The sequence below is a fragment of the Anas acuta genome, chromosome 14, assembly GCF_963932015.1.
Source record: "Anas acuta chromosome 14, bAnaAcu1.1, whole genome shotgun sequence".
Classification (NCBI taxonomy): Eukaryota; Metazoa; Chordata; class Aves; order Anseriformes; family Anatidae; genus Anas; species Anas acuta.
In genome coordinates this window covers 15,878,592-15,898,322 of record NC_088992.1, presented here as the reverse complement: position 1 = coordinate 15,898,322, position 19,731 = coordinate 15,878,592, and the positions used below count along the sequence as shown (strand labels likewise).

General features: G+C 41.9%; 1 protein-coding gene across 3 annotated transcripts; it reads right to left on the bottom strand.

The window, feature by feature from the left end:
* Window positions 1-277: 277 nt before the first annotated feature.
* PANK3 (pantothenate kinase 3) lies at window positions 278-19,603 on the bottom strand. 3 transcript variants are annotated; one of them, XM_068698735.1, is made up of 7 exons: window positions 19,278-19,603; window positions 16,387-16,739; window positions 14,320-14,573; window positions 13,511-13,687; window positions 11,739-11,862; window positions 8,038-8,163; window positions 278-6,620 (listed from the first exon to the last, which is right to left on the bottom strand). In XM_068698735.1, exons 1-7 carry the CDS (start codon window positions 19,303-19,305, stop codon window positions 6,570-6,572), a joined length of 1,113 nt encoding a protein of 370 aa, XP_068554836.1. In that variant the 5' UTR covers window positions 19,306-19,603; the 3' UTR covers window positions 278-6,569. The 3 variants fall into 3 exon arrangements, with proteins under 3 accessions (XP_068554836.1, XP_068554837.1, XP_068554838.1); XM_068698736.1 differs by lacking the exon at window positions 19,278-19,603 and adding an exon at window positions 17,904-18,236; XM_068698737.1 differs by lacking the exon at window positions 19,278-19,603 and having other exon boundaries at window positions 16,383-16,524.
* Between the last annotated feature and the right edge of the window lie 128 nt (window positions 19,604-19,731).

Sequence of the window (19,731 nt, the reverse complement as noted above, 5' to 3'; positions counted from 1 at the left end):
TACACATTCCCAAGTTAGCCTGGAAGACAAAGCTAAAATTCAGGACATGTTTTTAAAAACAAGCTGAATCTAAGAAATATAAAATAAATTTTTCTTCTTCTGTATTAAAAGAGCATGAAAACTATACCAGTCACACTTCCTTACCGTAAAATGTTAATTAATACTGTGAGGTTATTATATATCAGCAGTACTATTAAATATCAACAACTTACAGTGCTAGAGAAAAAACCACCACCTCCCAGAAACTTGACACCAAAGCCCACAAAAAAAGGCAATGAACAATCTCAAATTATTTATTAGGAAAAGACAAAGTACTGTTTGAACATTCATACAGAACAAATGCTAATAAAACCAGGAAAATAAACTGTAAAAAGTAGGCCCATCACAGCAGAGTTGGCTTATGGTAACGTAAATGAAATGCAAACTTCATTCATGCAAACAAGCAACAAAGTATTATTTACAGGTTCGTGGGATGAGTTACAGCATCGGCCACATTCAGGCCCCAATGAAGTTAGTGAGATAATAAAGGGATCTAATCTGTACATTCAATAACAAGGCTACAAAAAGAAAAATAATTTAAACAATTTACAAGAGCTGTATTACAGATGGCATAAAGGTATCATTTACAAGAGTTGTATTAACAGGTGACACAAAGGTATTAATCAGGAATTTCTGAGTAAAAGTTTGTAGCACATATTTTTACATCACATCTTCAGTGTCAGAACAGTAAACAAGGAAGTGGAGACGTAACATGAGTGCAATGGAATAGAATAAGGCAACTTAACCAAATGGCTCTTTAGAGAACTTCCATCCTACACGGGTTTACAATTTATTAATTTGCCTGTTCATTTTGCTTAGCATCTAAAACATCTCAAGACAGGAGTTGGTCATTAGCAGGCCTGCACATGACAAGTCAGTAGATGGAAAAATCAAATACTCATTTGTTAAAATTTGCCAAAACTCAGAAACATAGAAAAGTGCAGATAATAAAAAGCCCTCCATAACCTGTAACATTAAAACACTGATTTTCATGTTCTAGATGCTGTCATTTAGTACTTCTCAAAATATTTCACTAGTCTTATAATGATCTTCTGTGATGCACAATCTGAAACTAATATACCTCCTCCTAAAGCATGTATTTACAACGTTCTTAATTCGATGCTAGAATTGTGACATGCTAGCAGTTTATAGCACAGATTAGCAATTGATATACCTTATTCCAGTTTGTTTTGTAGACTAATTAGCATATTTCCTTTAAAAATAATTTTAAGTGGCATTTTTCCATTTTTTTCAACAGCTTCCCCACATGCTAAAAGGAATGTCTGATTTCTTGAAGTTTTAGCAAAGAACAAATTCTGATCTTGTTCTAGCTGACGCTAACTGCTTGAGCAGCTACAATGACAAAACAAGCCTAAGAATAACACTGAAAGCCTGCAATGAGAAGTGATCCGTCTCATAGCGTACAACCGGAATGTCACAGGCCTTACAGAAAGCAGCACAGGAAGCTAAAACCTGTCAATGACTTGCCACGCTAACAAACAGTCCATGTATGTTAAAAAAAAAAAAGGAAAAGGGAAACTCAAAATATGGCAAAAAGTTATTTGTAAGTCATAGATTTTAGATCTGTCAGAAGGACCAGACTATAAATATTTTATTTACAGTTTCTGTTTAGAATGTTTATTCTCAACAAATGATTTAGCACCAGCAGGAATATGCAATGTAGCATTACTGTGTTCCCTAGGCAGAAGGCCTCGAGGCCAAACCTTGCTCCCATTTAAGAGATCTACTCAACTAGCTGAAGTGAGCAGGATTTGGCACTCAGTTATGCAGACCTGGACCGCTCAAACATAATTCTGTTAACACATTAATAATTACAAACATATTACAGCCTCTTTTTAGATGTTTTCACAAAGTGTGAAAAAATGCTTTTAAAAAGTTTATTATTTTGCACATGTGAATTAAACAAAAGTAACAAAAGCGTCTTTACAGAGTGTAACTCAAAGAATTAGTAATATTCTATCTCAGATGACAGAATACTGGCAATGTACTTTGAAATACATTAATAAAACTTCAAGAACACAAGTGGACAATTGCCCCTCTGTCTGTATAAGGCATTTTTTGTCTCCCATGGTTAAGTCTGATGACTTATTTCATGATGACTTAAAATAATTCATCCATTTTACCCACAGTGACCTTAATCATACTCCCTCTCACTGTGCATTAAGAGGAAATAGAAAGATCAGTAAAACCAAAACAGTAACTGCACATGCCAAGTGTCTTCCTAGCTCTGCATGGTAATCTACAGTTCCTGGTCAAACACTCCCAGTCTGACCCACAACAGTTTTGTTTGCTTTTTAACCTAAAAGGTCTATTACATACTGCATATCTTTTAAGCCCATGTACTCAAAACAAAAAAACAAAAAAAAAAAACAACAAAACACCACCAACAAGGGAAAGAACTAACCTCATGACATGTGGAAAATGAGCTCACGATAAAAGGTTGACCACATGTAGCTGATCTGAACTGCACTGATCTTGATCTTAAGCAAACTGTTCCCTTGGGATTACACCTGTCCAGTTTCCAGAATGTGAATAGCGAAAGTGATGTTTAGAACAGTTTGAATGTGAATTTAGGCATTAATGTTAGTTACAGACTGAATGTGTAAGACACCATCTAGTCCTTAGGAAGCACAGACTTACTACAGAAAAAAGACACTAACTAGTTTCAAATGCTAAAATCTGTTATACTGAAATATTCAGGAATTAAAAGTTATTGTGACTTATCTGAAAGTACGTATTTCCTGAAGACCTATACTGGATAGAGAAAGACAATATTTCAGTCTTTAAAGGCAGTATCATCAGCTTGCATATATACTACCAACAACTCAGATGCAAGCAGGAATCTGAGAGTACTACTGAAGGAATATTTAATCTATTACGAGAAGCCAGAACTTAACTTTTGTTCTGAACATGCAGGCTGAGAATAGAGGGGGACAGCAGGATCTCATATTCTTTCTAGGCCAAAACTTCCAGTCTACGCAAGGAAGTATTCTGTGATGTGCTGAGAGAATCACATAGGTGCTTGCTTGCAGAACTCTAGAGAAAGAGAGGCAAAGATCTTCAAAAGGTAGAGATCTGAACACTGTTTTAAAATCTGGACCAAACTAAGACAAAAATAAATTATACCAATGTTGCTTCTCTCTGAACTGTTATCTTTATTCAGGTTTTGTTAAAAAATTCAAGTGTTTAGCCTTAACCTCTGCATGCCTCGGTAAAGAACACTGAAGGTGTGTTCACCTCATATTGCTAAATATTCAAAACATGTTATAAAAAAGGTTCTCTTCCTGTTAAAAATGCTGTTACCCTATGTAGAAGTAGAAAGGTGGTAAAGTTTAACAGCTGTAACAACTTGGGAGAGCTTCATATAAAATGAACGTCTTTGGCCAAAAATGATCTGTGCTCACCTGAATAAGAGCTAGTAGGATTTTTAGGGAGATACTGATAGAATAAAATTGTGCGTCATGCTTAAAAAGATCGAGCTGGAAAGAGACAAAAGTGCGAAGGCATTACCTCCAAAGATAAAGGACATGGGGATGGGCAGCCCAACACCTTGTGCTGTTCTCCTGGCATCTCTAACTAAACTGGATGGAAAGGATCTCCACAGCCAATGAAATTATCTGATAAGCAACACTGGTCAAGAAGTCTCATGAATCAAGTCCCAGTACCATTAAAATTGGCATTACATGAAAAACTTAAAGGCACTCGCATGGCTGACTGAGCTGAAAGCAATTACACATTCAAAATGAGCTTTATGCTTTACTTTACAAGTACCAGACAACTTTCCTTTAAAGCAGTCCTACTTGAGAAGACAAGAGTAGCCCTGAGAAAACCCCAAATGCCCTTTACTGTAGTACACTGAATCAGTTCACCATAAAGCAGCTTCAACCGGTTAGCACTGGGGAACAGAGACGGCAAGAAAATAGAGATCAGGAAAAAAGCAAGTTACTTCAGTTATGCGCATAGAAGATACAAGCCTGTTCAAATTATTTAGAAGAGAATTTAGATTAGAAGACTTTAAGGCTTATCTTGCAACTATTTGTGACGCCTAGTATTTCTAGGTGTGGTAGAGCCAATTTTTGGAGACTCTAGGAACAACTTCTGATTTGGGAGAAAATGAGACAAAATGCAAAGATCTGGTTTTAAAAACAGGCTTAAAAACTTTTTTCTTCCTGTAACAAAGTAACAATTGTGCTGATAAAACAAGTGAAAGGAAGCCTTTTTTCTGCAAGCTCAAGGAAAGAAAAAAAGAGGTAGGGCATACTTTGATTCTCACAGTAGTTTCTATCTACACAATACAGCTATTCAAGAATTACTGCATTACTTTATTCTGTAACTGTACAATTTACCTTAAAAAGGTCTTTTAGGTCATATCAACTTCAAATGGTTTAAATTAACCATGGTCACGGTCATTAGGTAACCATCTCCTATGTGCGCTTCTGGTTAAATACAGACCAACTACTGCTTCAAAAGCAGCTCTCAGTACCACAATGAGAGATGAATAGCAATAAATACAGACTAAAGGAACTGTTTCTAATTAGGCTGTAGTGTCTTAAAATACTCCACTTTGCAAGAAAAACATACAGTTGGTTCACAACATTTTCAGAAAGCTGTCAAACATTCAGAAAACGTTTCTTGAAGTTTTATACCCAAATACAGGTTACTTCCTATAGTCAATCTTGAAAGGAACAGTGTACAGTACTTGTAAGACACTATAAAAGCCATATTCACCTATTTTCTGAAGTTTCTGAAGTGCTCTGATTAGCATTACATCAGTTGAACTCTCAGTTCATCTTTTAATATCTAGACTGAAACATCAAAGCAAGCACAGAAAATTCAGTAGGAGTCCTAGGAAAAGTACTGGTAGATGAACTGTAGTTGAGATTGGCATTGGGCTCAGTGAAGTGGCTACTCTAAGTTACTACACTCTTAAAGGATCACAAATGTATTTATTTTTTAAAGATGTTAATATGGGGCTTTGAATTTAAATAAAGGAAAAAAATTGCACACAGCTTTCCAGTGTACCAGGTGGATGTGTCTGTGAATACAATGCGGCCATGCTGTGGAATCCTCTATTATAAAGCACATTAAAACCCAACACTAACGTGTTCTAGTTCGGTTGTTCTTTGTGCACTTACAGGAAATAACATTAAAATAAGTTATCATAAAAATGGGTATTTCTTTAGTCCACAAAGATTCATATAGCTAACAACTGTATAAAGTCCTTATAAATTTCAGATCTCATGCCCTGCTTCAGGACTAAACTTATAACAATAATCCCAACTGCAAATTTCTGAAGTATATAGGAAAAAATGATCAGTTTGAGAGTACGGATTTTATCCCAAGGCCACAGTTTGATAACTGGTTCCATATTGCAAGTGCACTGCATATTGGTCCTTTTAGTACTGCAATACAAACTCTGATGCTGTCCTCAACTTCCAGAAATCAAACTTCCAAATCTAAAAGCAAGCTAGCCATCTTCCATTTTCAACATTTAGAGTCTGATTACCTCACATAAAATTAGAGAAATCAGATTTTCAAAATTGTAGGATGGGACAAAAATTTTCTAAGCTTCCATATAAGTTAGCCAAAGCATTAGAATTTCAATGTTCCATTTTTAGTTTGTTAGGAGGAGGATTTCTTCAACTCTCACAGGCTTTGTGGTGCCTTCACAAATAATGATTTATGATGTCAGAATTTGAGGACCCTCCCTCCCCCCAACCTAAAGCCATTTTTGGAAGTCACATCCTCAAATTAAGAAAAGAACAGTTTTCACTAAATTATTTTCTAAATCTAACCAGAGAGGGTCTTCCCAAAAATCACAGGTGGATCTTCAAGTGAGCAAAGAGGGCAAGTAGAGGTATCCACAAAATCTTCATCACATCAACTGCTTATTCTTCTGCTTTGGCTGATTTTTTGTGTTTTTACTCTTTCCACTGAAAACTAAAGCATTAATAGTATTTCCATTACACAGGAAAATAAAATAATTACTATTGTTACCATGGGAAACCACTGCCTGTGGTTTCCTCATCTTGTTGATAGTACCTTACTGTTTTTACAGTTACATGCATGAGGGAAATTGTGCTCATACTGTAGTATAACCAATAAAAATAATGTTTCATTCATCGGTTTTATACAAACCCAATAGACCTAAGACCTCAGGAATGAACTTGGAATAATTTAGTGCTGAGCACCTAAAGGACTGGCATTCCTTCTTCTGGAAGCTTGTTTTCAGAGGATGTATTGCATATTAAAAGTTCAATATTGGCTACATGTATTAAAGAACATAAATGATATCCCCAAACATTTCACTTCTGAATGCCCAACAGAGTAAAAAAAAAAAAAAAAACACCTTCCCTATAATGGCAATATTCAGTAGCTCATCACTTCTTGAATTTAAAAAGTTACAGAAAATCTACCATTTTCTTTTCCCATCCCCAGACTTGGTTCCCATTGCCATAAACAAGTGTCATCCAGGTGGAGAACAGTTCAGTGCAGTGACATCTCGCATCTCAGCTGAAGTTTGGCAGCCCGAGAAGAGCACCAACAGCTCCAAAGTATCCCTGTTCAAAAGAAATGAGTATTTCAGGTTCAAGGTGGACATGAATTTCTTTAAATCATATATTTCAGTAACAACAAAGCATCTGGCAGACCAATGCTACAGAAAGAACACACACTTAATACATCATCATTCATATTATTTTTTTTTAAGCTTTATGAAACAGAAGAATTAGCTTTATTATTGAGCTTAACTCTAGATTCTACTCTAAGCCTCCCCATATACTGCAGGACTTCTAAGACGCGACACTGACTTAAAACAGATTTTTTGATTTTGTTAAATAGAGGAGCTGCAAATTTTGGTTGCCAAAGGATCTTCAGTATCCACGGCTACATTATTCTCATGGTACAAGTATGAAATTTATTAAACTAACTGCACCTCACATTTGTAGAACAGTTAAAGCAGCATCTCATCTCCAAGCTTCAAAACCTTTTAATGGACTATATACTTGGCCAGACACAAAAAACAGCATTCTCCTGTTGGATTATTTTTTCCCCACGGAAATTAAGAGGTTCTCCCTTCCTACTGCTATAAAACATAGAAGCATTTTGAATCTTCACTTGACAAAATGTAAGAATTTTAAATAGATTGAAGAAAAATCTGAAGGGGTAGGACTAACAAGGAACTGTTCTCCTATTATTGCAGACACTTGCACAAAGTCAGTCTCACAATAAACTATAAATGAAAAAAATGTGAGAATTGACTCAAGGCTAAGAGATCTACTACTGGAATATTTGCAGACTAGCAAACTGAGGACAAAGATTGCCAGCCCCTTGCCAAGAAGCGAAATGTCTCCCAGCTGTAAGACCTGTCACTAACACTGATTACCTACATGTTAACCAACATGGGTCAACTCTGCCAGGATCACATACTGACCTGGATGACATAAGCTACCCCAAGGCAGGCTGGTCACAGAGTATAAAAATCACTTCAAACAAGTGTAACAAGTATCTGTGGTGGTACAAAACCAGTCCCCATCAAAAGCAGTATTAACTTTTGAGGATGGTGCTCAAGTTTGGTATTTCAAAGGCCTGCGCTACAGATCCCACTGGAATGTACAGGAATCCAACACTTAGTCTTGTTTCCAACAAAAAAAACAAACAAACAAAAAAAAACACAAACAAACAAACAAAAAAAACACCAAACAAGGAAGGGCTGTTGAACCCTAGCAGGAAGCTCAACATTTCTTGTACCTCTCCAAAATCCACAGCCTGATCTAAGACACTCTAAACAGGCTGCAGTACTTCCCTCCCTCCCTGACAGAACTGTCCCCAGAGAAGCAGCAGCACAAGAAACACCTCTGACTTTCAGCACCTACTGAGTACTCGGTGTCTGAGGATATCACATTTAGGACAACTACTCAGGACATGCACTTTTATCAGTGGTAAAACAACACATCACATAAAGACACCACAGCATACCTCATGTTCTAGGAACAAGGCCTTCAGCTGGCCTTTTGACCAGTAATCCAGTGCATACGCAAGAAGCTTCATTGACAAAGTGTTCACACGCAAAAAATTGCCAACAAACACAACTCTATTTATTTTCTAAAAAACAGAAAAACAGTAAAGGATTAAGTCTTTTCACTGCTTAACACAGCTTTGACAAATAAAGCTATGAAACACCACCATCCCAAGCAAAAAAAAAATAATTAAAATATAATCCCAATATTTAGAACACCTGTGGAGGAGGAAGAATACTCTAACACTCAAGAATTAAAGCTCTTAAATTTATAGAGTAGCATTTGCATTTCAAATTAAGTGAGCGTTTTCTATAACTAAGCCAAAGAACCAGCCACGCTAAAAGCAAAATTAAATGGAAAACAGAACCTTGTATTTGGTAGAGAAGACTCAATGCCTTCATAGCCCTGTACAATGCTGCTTGATCCATATGCAACAAGGCAGCACTGTAAAGAAGCCGAAGACAGTAAGACAGATGCTCGTTTCATCTCCAGACCTCAATATACATCAGTGTAAGATCAGACTAAGACTCAAGCACAGACTGAAATTGAGCTGTGAATTTTAATCAAGTTAAATGCAAAGAAGTAAAAACCATTAAACTTTCCCAATTCACTGAAATAAATCTGACGTTAAACGGAAGCAACATTGAACACTGATTTAATGATATGAGAGCAAGAACCAAAGGAGATTTAATTGTGTTAAGGGTGTTAAATGCATGCTTGTATAGATGGTGTTACAAAAACTAGTATGACAATTCAACCTGTAGTCAAAGCACTAACATGCAACCATTTTTTGCTATCCTTACTCACAAGGAAGACAAAACCAACCTCCCGTGAGGGCACCCAAACACAATTCTGCTTATTGCTGGAATTGAAGTAATTAAATCCATTTTAATCTGTATAGATTTGTTCAAGATATCAGTTTGTGGATTTGCATTAATTGGTTCTTATGACTTGTAGTTTGGTGATATAGTTGGAATGAAGCCAAAAAACCTTGGACTAAAGCTTTGTGCAGTTTATGATTTCGGATTTGTACTCATTTACCCCCATCCTTAAAGATAAGTCACATACATTTGGCTCACGCTCAGACCATGTGTTTTCACCTTCACTCTTATTTTAGCTCTTTTGTTACCAGGTTATGCCATAAAGGACAAAAAAAACTTCCAAACCATAATTAACTCAATACCTACAAGATTAACTTTCTTCTTCAAGACGGACATGAAAGAACAGAAAAGGAAATAGAGGGAGAAGTTACAATATTAAAACAAGAAATATGTTCTATTCTTCCAGCTCCTATGTAAAATGGTTACAGCAGCTAACAAGGCCATTGAGATATAAGACTATCACCTCCGCAGATTTAACTAGAGCTTTAAATGCAGTTGCCCTTGGACTTTTCAAAGCAAGCTGTTACTAAACCTCATCTCATACAAAATTTGTTGATACTTAGTGAGGAGATCCCTGGTGCTTAGCTATCTTACATGTATGTACATTGTATGCTTAAATTCAGTGTTGCACAGGATCTTGATTGTCCACGCCAGTGACACTGAAGCTGAATGCACTGATTGTGTTCAGAGCTGTAAGTTTCCTGCCATCCTCAGTTTCTATCTCTGTACTAAGATGACAGATGTCAGAGTAATCCAAAATCAAGAGTTAGTAAAAATTAAAAACAACATTTCAGTAGAAGCAAGGCTTCCTATGAGCTTTAATCAGAGAATACTTTCAGCTTGAAGAAGGCACTGGAGGCCATCAGCTACTACTCACTGCTTAAAGCAGGACTAACTTCAGACTTCAACCTTCCAACCTGCTCAAGGCACATTTTGAAACTCTCCTTTGACTCCAGTCTCTCCAAGTCCGTATTCAACCGATCTCACTGTGCTCATCTTTTTTTGCCTTACACCAATCAGATTTTCCTTTGCTGCAAACCCATCCGTTTCTTCCCACCCTCCTACTGTGCTTGGCTGTACCTTGCCCCATCCTTCCCGTAACCCTCTCTACATGGTGACAACCACCACAGGCTCTTCTTCAGGCTTGCCCCACATTCTGAGCATCTGATCATGTGTTAGGTGCTACAGGGCAAAGCTCTGCTTCAAGAGCCCTCTGTCCATCCTGTTGCTGTTTGTCCAGGCTTCTCTGTTGGTGATGGAGGCGGCGGCTGGGGCAGGACAGGGGTCATGCCTGACATACCACCTGCTGGCTATGCTCCTGCACACGCATCTTGGTACAAGGGCAGCCTAGGCAGCTGCAAAGGTACGTGGGTGCCTCACGGTCAGGTCAGCTTGTCTGCCTGTACGCTTCTCTCTTTAGCTACCTTCTAGCCAGTCTGTACCTCAGCTTTGCTTTTCGCTTTGAGGATGTTATCCTGGAAAATTAATGAGCTATTCTGAGTTTTTTTCCCCATCAGAGCAACCTCCCACATGATCTTGCTTCCTAATTCCTCCCCCAGAAACAGAAGCTTGTCCTACTCAAGTCCATCTAAAGTCTGTATTCTGCTTCTTGCCTTCTTCACTTCCCTCAGTATTCTGAACTCTGCTATTTCTAGGCTGTTACTGACATCCCCAGCAGGTTCTTTTTCACTCACAACTAGCAGGTCCACCACCACACTTGCTTAGTCAGCCTGCCAGGCACATGTGTCAGAAAATCATTCCCAATACACTGGTAAGTAAGGCAGTCCCTCCTTAAACTAGGACCTGCAACCACAGCACCTACCGCAGCTAGCTGAAGGACAGCCTGCCTTCTCCTGCCACCAGAGCAGTCTGCAGCAGGCTCACACACCTCCTTTGCTAGCCTCCCCCAATCCTCACTCATAAGCTTCTGGCTAAATGCTGCTGTCCCCCACCAAGGCTTGGAGCACAGAGCCACTCCCACGCAGTGTGACCTCCCTGCTTCTCCTTCCTGCCCGTTCCTCCTGGAGAGCCCGACGGCTGCAGCTGCCCCATTACAGAAGTTATCCCACCATGTCTCTGCGATCCCACTGCTATCGCTTCAAATCTACACACCTGTTTCCAGATCCTCTCGTATCCCATGCTGCATGTGCTTGTGTACAGAGGGTTGAGGGACTCATAGTCATCCTCTTCTCACGAGGGCACTGCAAGTCCTTTCAGTGCAAGACTCTGTGCTCCCCTGGTCCTTCAGTTATCTGCAGGCTTTGGGCTCCACTCCCTAATGGAGCTAGCTTGAAGCCCTCCTCAGCAGGTTAAATTCCCCACTGGCAGAGATACCCTTACCCCAGTTCATCAGGTGGATCTCAATTCTCCTCTGCAGTCTGTGTTCCCCTCAAATGTCCAGGGCTTTAAGATGCCAAATCCCTGCTGGTGGCACCAGCTGTGCACCCAGGCATTATCTGTAGCACGCATTTACCTGTCCCCCCAGCCTCTTACCTACCTATCAAGGGGGAGAAAATAATGAGTGCTTTCATAGTCCTGCAGTCACCTTTGCTGCTTTAAGGTGCATAAGCTTTCCAACTGCTACTAGATATCAGTTTAAGTCATATAAGCCTCCAGAGACAATCAAGACATTATACACCAATTCTTTGTTCTTTATTACTACACGAGTTTGTTTCATTTGAGAACACACCAAAAGATTCAAAATGATGCGTCATTTTTGCAGCCATGTAATCCAAAACCAAATAATCAAACTATGTAATAAGAACTTCTAAAGATTTACCTCATTTACTGCACACATCCGGGCAATAGACCCGATGTTATTTGTGATGGTGACCAAGATGGCTCTTGCAAGATCTTCTTTACTAACAGACTCTCTCTTCTCCTTGTAAATCATATTTCCAAAACTAGAACAGGGAAAAAAAACATCCAGTAAGTATCAAGTGGCCCCCATGCATTTGAACGAACTTCAGAACGTAGCTTTTATGCTGTAACAGAACTTGTCATATACTTGTTCATGAGGCGCTGCCTTTTCAGGTCCATACTAAATACAGTTTAATTGATGACCTCACAACTAATACTACACCATGGCTATTTGTCTGTTTACAGGAAAGGGTTGACCCTGTTACAATAAAGACTCCCAAAAAATCTTGTTTAGATTGCCGATTTTCATGAAGAAGCACCTATGACAAGTAGTCGTCTTATTCTTAGGCCAGACTACTTTACAAACCTGGTCACTGTAAATGAAGTCAGTGCTCAAGTGACAGGCGGATCCTACAACTCCTCGTGCTCATTTCCTCACTCACAATATTTATCCTATCCTCTCTCCTAAAAGCAGCAGAAGTAAAACAGATGAAGTTAATTATTTTATGATGGGACACAAAGCTCTGAAACAAAATAAACATCTGACAGAATGCTATTTAGGTTGTATAAACAGAGTTCTAGATTGGAAGGACACGCTCATTACTATCCACAGTAAATCATTTCTCATGAATCACCAAAAAAAGAAACAAGACATGGCTCCATAGCTACGCACCATTTTTTACAACTAAGGACTCTGTGCGTCAGATCTAAGACGCTTCAGAGCTAGAATCCTGATTTTTCTAAGACAAAAAATCACAGAGGTTTCTAAGGGCCTTAAAAAACAAATGAGAACAGAGAGTACCAATACAAAGAGGTAGTTAAGATGAATTGACTAAAGTTTACATATTTTAAAACCTCTCTGTAAAGGCTTGTACTCAGCTGGCTAGAGAGGGAGAAGAAATGAGCTACTGTGAATTAAAACCTCCTTAATACCAAATAAAAGCCAAAGGACTGAATGAATTGTTGTGTATACATTAGCTTCACTCCCAAAGTTTTTTATTCTTACATTTAAGGGTAGAGAAGCTGTAACATCATGAGTAATCTTCCCCAGTGGAAATAAAACCAGCAGCTGTGACAAAAACCCTCTGTCAAATACATTAACTCCCATGGTGCAAACTGCTTATGCTCAACAGCCTTCAGAATTGAGACAAATAGTTAAAATAACATGCCAGGTGCCTGTACTGACCACTACATATATCAAAAGAGTGCACCATATATTGAAAAAAAGACACGAGGGGATACTACTACTGAAAGAGCAACAAAAAATACCTTCCTCCTCTTCCACTCACCTTCTCCCTGGACAACAGCCGCACTAAAAGACTCTAAGAAGTCAAAAAGTAATTGGCATTAGTTTTTCCTCTGCACTTTGTTCTTGCCACTCCTACGATCAGCTCATGTTCTCCAAACTGCCGTAAAGAAAAATGCTCAGCTATATATGACACCACATCAGGTTTCTTCAGTATCTAGCTAGCAAGGTACATGTGGTTGCATGTGGCTTTAGAATTTTAGGACAACCCAGCACATACACTTCTAGAACAAAACTGTAACTTGATCACAGTAACACAAAGAGAATTTCTTTTTTGCAAGTTCTAATAGTTTAGGTCTTGTTTCTGAAGCCATACTACCTCAGTCTTACAAATAGAAAAAAAAAGCACAGAAGAAAACACGCAGCAATGAAGAATCCTTGCTTACCTGGATGCTACAGCCCATCCTGGCAAGCCAAATCTTTCATAGTCTCCTCCATAAATATCTCGAACCAGCTTATCAGCATGGGTGCTGTCTCCTTTAGATGCCATCTCCAAAGCTTCTTCAAAACTTTCACATCCCGTCAACAAACTGCATAAACCAAGAAAGGTTCCTCCACCTAGACTAATAAAGAAAAGCAGCTCCTTTTAAACGCTATTTCCTCAGCAGAGATTCTTACGTCTGACTTAGTAAAGCAAACAAAGCCATCTGAGATGACAGATGCATCAAGATGTCTGCTTTCTTACTAAGGTTCACTACAATAACCATTGATTAACAACTGTTACAAGTAATTTCAAAGAAGCTAACTGTAAAATCAGATAATAAATAGCTAATAAATAATAATAAACTACCAACATATCAACTGGAAAACTTCATCAGAGCCTGAAATACCCCGAAATGACACTGTGCCACTGACTCTGAGCCTTGATGATTTTCAGCAAAACACACGTGGACATTATGCTGACAGAACACCAGAAGCACAGGTTCACTGGACACATTATCAAAACTTAAGACAAACTATAAAACTCACTACGGAAGCTTCTACCTATTGATAAGTATTTGCTACATCTCAATAACAACAACATGGGGAACGGGCTTCAAAAAAGGCAGCTGTAAACTAAAGGTTAAAAACACCTTTTCCATATTACAGAGAGGGAGAGAATATATGGGCTGAGTCAGGGAGAGAAGAAACACTGCAGAAGCTGAAGGTTCCCTGTTCCATAAGGTAACAACCCCAACGTAGGTTTTCAAGTTACCTTGTTCCAGTTACTCTCTTGTAGTTGTCTTTGGAATGGACTGATAAAATACTGACTCCTGAACCAATGTTAACAACCAGCAATGGGTACGGGTCGTCCAGGTTAAAAGGCATCTTTTGGCATCTCTCAGGCTCTGAGGCATTTCCAAAGTAGTAGCACTCTGCCTGGCCGTTGAAGCTGACAGAGTCTATATACAATAAGCCTTTGACAAGGCAGTCAAGCTCATCCAGTTTGTGCAGCTGGAGGTCTCCAATCTGTGTTAAAAAAAAAACACAAAGACAGTGTCCGTGTGTTCTAACATTGCTTAAACATGCTTCACATTTGTGAGGATATTCATCCTGCCTAACTCCCAGAAGCTATCTCAGATTTCCAATTCAGCAGCTTCAATCCCACCACAGTGCCAGCTCAGAGCTCAGTTCTGAATAGCTCCATTCGCAAATCAGGCTGTCTATAAACGCAGATAGCAGTCGCATCACAGCCAGGCATTATAAATAGCTGCTTTAGGAAGCTCGCAGATATCTTTTGAGATACTCAGACATTAATCCACTGAAAAATCGGTAGCATTTTCATCAAAGAAAAAAGACAGCAAATACCCTAGAGGCCCCCTCATGTGATGCTGGTCAAACTGACAAATGTGCACAACCTCAAGGTCTGTGGGTTCCCTCCCGTCTCAGAAGGAAAGAGTTACTGCTACAATAGCAGCAGATGAAAACCAAAGATAAACACCTAACCAGCATCCTATCAGTACTGCAGCTTTATTAGTACTCCAAAGATTAGAAGAAAGCCACATGTCAGAAACGCTGTAGGACACTAGGCTCCTTACACACCAGGCTCTTCCTTGGTCTTGCACATGACACTTCAGCTGTTGTTTCCTCATAAAGCACCAAGACAATTTAAAAAGTTCTGTGGATTTCAGGAAGGCTCCCATTTCCTATTTTACTTAATCCAATTTCACTCCGGGCTCCCCAAAGAATGATCACACTCTCTCCCTTACCCGCAGCAGGGCGTTCCAACAGTTATAACAAGTCCAACTGAGCAGCTAATCCAAGAAAAAAGCCACAAAGCGTCTCTCTGAATCAGACGAGCTCACTTTTAGAGAGCAGCCTGGGTTTAGACCATGAAGCTGCACAAAGCAGACTGTGTCACGTGCTACTGACCAGCCTCATTACCGGATCACAACACTGCCAGTCCCCTCCCCTGCCCCCAGCTCATTTCAGCATCTCTTGCCCTGTTCACAGCTGTCTGTGAATCACAGAGTAGCTGAGGTTGGAAGGGCCCTCTGAAGATCACCTGGTCCAACCCCCCTGCTGGGCAGGGGAGGTGAAACTTCACTGCTGAGCAGAGCAGGGAACCGGTCCAACACAAAACATTTCTGTGGGGTTTTAGATAATGAAGCTGTACAGATCGTTACCCTATCCCCTAAACAGTTGTTGTACCAGCTCAATGCAAGACTGGCACAGGACTGGAAACAGGAACAGATTTTTTTTGCTATTGCTAGTCTGGTCTCTAGAAGCAGACCTGCAGCCACTTTGAAGCTAGGCCGTGCATGCAGTGGATCCTGTGACAAGATTCTCAGCTAATAACCTTCTGAGAGAAACTGCACCTAAACAAACGATCCATTTTGAACACCAAGGGAAGAGTCAAAAGACCTCAGGAAAGTCCCAAACCTGCCTGCTGTTGAGAAAGACTGCCTTAGAGATACCCACTCTATCACACACCCAGAAACAATGTACTGGACCAAATCCAACAAAAACCACCCACAAACACTGAACACCTGTCATCAAGAACCACAAAAAGAAAGAAAATCCAAAGCAAGTCAAGCCCCTCAGCACTTTAAGTACATTCTCCCACTGGGAAAAGGACAGATCAGAAGACAGTTATTCTCCGTAACACCATCCTGCATCTTTACACCAGAAAGCAAGTTTCTAGATTATCATGCCTATGACTGCAAAAGGAGTTAATAGCTAGGAACCTTTGAGCACTCTGCTATTTTTCTAAATCCTGCTCGTCTCAACCTGTCACCAGCAATGCTTCCAGCATCAGCACGAGGAAAGGTGGGCTACCTACTGTGCGAAAGTCTTCTTCAAACTTATAAGCGCCACCTCCCGTGGCACAGAGCACCGTGTGTAGTGTTGAAAAGTTTTTATTTCTTCCCATTTGGATAAAAGTAGGCAAATCGTGAGTTGGAAATCTAATAAAGTGCAAGTTTCCTCTGCGACCAAAAATGGTTAAGTCTTTCAGCTCAAGGTGGACATCTCGAATGCCAGTGGATCCATAGGCTACGTTGGATGTCAGGTATTTGCGGATGCTCTTCAAGCTTTCAACTTCCTCCTGCTCCTCCTCTGCAGTGATATCGATAGGTTCAAAATATGCGAGTTTCACCAAAGTTCCCCCAATGTCCATGCCAAACCATGGGAAAGCTGTGGAGATAAGAAGTGCTTGATTAGCTTTGGCAAACAGCAAAAGCAACGTGCCTAAGCCTAAGACTAAACCAACGCTATACCTTTCAGAAGGAAGGCATGGAACAGAAATCCTCCCGAGAGCAAAGAATGAGCACTCATTTCTATTAAACTGTCTGAAATACACCTCTGACCACAGCTAAAAATGGAACAACGAGCAACTATTTACACCTTGAAACGCTGTCACGTGCTCAGAAAACTCAGCTAAGCCCCTCCCAAGCCACACTTTATCTTTCTATAAGAAATTCAACTACCTCTTTTTTTTTTTTTCTTTTTTTGAGACCAAAGCACTAAGGTAAGCTTCCTTCCTCAAGTTACAGTTCTAACATAGTTCAGCAAAAGACTGCAGTGCATACTGGTGGAAAAACAAGTTGCACGTAGTAGCTGACGACAGCAGCAGGACGAGCAGTCATTGTCCAACAGTTATTTTGTCTTGCTCATGCAACACGTTGATTTGTTTGATAGGAAAGCATTAATGTATTCACACATTTTAAAATCTGACAGAGGAAGTCCAATTTATGAAAGTGAAGAGAACTGTTCATGTATCCCACTGCAGTCACAAATGGCTTATAATTTAGAAATTACTATCGATTATATAAATAATGCAAAAAGCATTATTAAGAAGTGCAAGCAAGACTGAGTTACTGAGTCTAAGTTCCACTTCCCTCTTCTACACCTCAGGTAGGACGGGGGAATTTCTGTAAGAAACATGCCGGCATTTTGCCTGCATCACTTTCGTGGGATGACTCCCCTCATCTTCCCTCTAGACAGACCTTACGCAACGGCAGCTCCACAGGACGCTTTGCTCACATTTGTCATTTCCACCCCCAAATAACCTTTGGAAGTTTATCTTACAGGCCGTGGTCATTCTTCCCCATAAGGATCATCTTAGAGGAGCTATCACACAACTGGTTGTTGGAAAGGACCTCTAGAGGTCACCTCCTCCAGCCTCTGCTTTGTGCTAGCAGGAATGCTGCCTGTGCTAGACGGGGTGAACTACAGCTCTGGGTAGCCAAGACCTGACAGCCTCCACAGGCTTTCAAGGATGGAGCTCTCAGAACCTCTCCTGCCTCCCCTCTTACACCAACTACTTGGTCTAAGTTCTTCCCAATCGGAATTTGTTACCTCCGTTAAAACGCCTGTCACTTCCCATCACATCCAAAGGGAGTTTAAATGCCCTTCAAGGGGAGGATCCCAGCACCATGCCCAGGCAGCGGACCCGCCTCAGAAGCCGTAAGTTCAGCAGGTGCCTCCATCCAGCCTCACCCTCCCCTACCAGTCACTGCAGTCGCGCTTGCTTTCTTGATGCTACACGTCACGGATAAAAGTTGTGGCAGGCTGACCTTCTCAACTCGACTTTGTAGGCTCTTATCAACAGGCTAATGGCCTCTTCCCGTACAATGGTTAACCACTTTCCCCCCCGAAATTGGGCTCCAGCACCGATGATTAAATACGCACTTCCTCTGAGAACTTTGCACTGCCTCAACAACAATTCTCCTGAAAAGTGTCTGTCTTACACCGCCGAGCTACAAACCATTGGGCTAAGAGCAGTACGAGGAGCCCAGCCCAGTGTCACGGTCCATTTGGGCGTATAAGCCAAATTCACTGCAGTATCTGTCACTTGGAGGCACAGGACCCCCAGATACCTGTGGGCCTTTCCAATCCCTTCCGCAGCCCTTGTGGCCCCGCTCCTTTTCAAACAGCCAGCTGCCCTGCCCCTGCAGTCAGTGTGACAATCAGGAGCACAGATCTGCAGAGTAAATCCAACGTCCACTACCTAATAAATTAATTGCTATTATAAAAAAACACCAGCTCTAAAATAGGCAACACTAAAATGACAGGATGAAACAAACCGCTTGATGCTGCACTCTTTCCTGCACTGCTCTTTGGCCCAATTGTTTCCATCACCCAAAACCACCATCAAAGTTCACTTTCAAGAGCCAGACGCCTGCAGCTCCAAACCCACTGCTCATTTTAAGCCATTAACATTTCTTGTTGACGTTCGGCATCGTTTGATGAAATTTATATCCACTACCAGAGAGAACAGCCGAGGCCCAGCAGCCATCCCCGAAATCAGCAGTTTTTGCCTCAGAAGCAACCTCGGACTGCTTTAAATTACCAAGCCACTACAACATCTTACGGGCTGTGCCTGCCTCAAAGTCCCGACACCGTTCGTTGACATTAAAAATTATGTTGAGAGAGAAAAATTAAATCCACCCGAGCCGCCCTTTCCATGAACACGGCCGCAGGCAGCTCAGCGCCCCCCATACGCCGGCATTACCCAGAGGCGGCGGCTGGCGGCACGCTGGCAGCGGGGCGGCTCATCCCCTCACCGAGAGGCCAAACCGGGCGCTTCGGCCGCCACAGCGAGCTCCGGGCCGGGCCCCGCGGCGCTTCCCCAGCGGCCGGCCCGGCCCGAGCCCCCCTCCCCTGCCCGAGGGCAACCCCCGGGCCCCACCGAGCCCCCCCAGCCCCCTCCCCTGCCCCGGCAGCCCTTACACGGCTTCTTGGCGTCCTTGATCTTCATGGCGCAGCGCTGCGGGCCGGGCCGGGCGGCGCTGTGTGCCCGGCCCCTCAGCCGATGGGGCGGGGGGGGGCCGGCGGGCGGCCCGAGCCGAGCCGGGGGCGGCCGCTGAGCTCAGGGGCGGCCGGGCCGGGCCCCGCGCGGCCGCTGTCCCGGCGGCGCCATGGGCTGGGCTGCGCTGGGCTGGGCTGGAGGCAGCGCGGGGAGCCCGGCCCCGGGCGCGGCGGCGGCGGCGGCTGCCCCCTGAGGCCGCCCCCTGAGGCGGCCCCGGCCCGGGCGGAGGCGGCGGCGGCGGCGCCTGGGGCACAAGATGGCGGCGGGCGCCGGGGAGCCGCGGCCGCGCCACACAATGGGGCCCGGGCAGCGCGCGCCCCGCCCCGCCCCGCCCCGCGCTGCGCGCCGGGAGCCGCAGTCCGCGGGGAGCCGCGC

Bases quoted from the DNA above. Each gene is read 5' to 3' on its own strand.
- PANK3 (XM_068698735.1), bottom strand. From the start codon at position 19,305: ATGAAGATCAAGGACGCCAAGAAGCCGT. The intron at 14,574-16,386 runs GTAGGTAGCCCA...TTTTTAACACAG, and splicing joins TTGAAGAAGACTTTCGCACA to ATTGGAGACCTCCAGCTGCA. The intron at 11,863-13,510 runs GTAAGCAAGGAT...TCCCTGTTCTAG, and splicing joins GGATGGGCTGTAGCATCCAG to TTTTGGAAATATGATTTACA.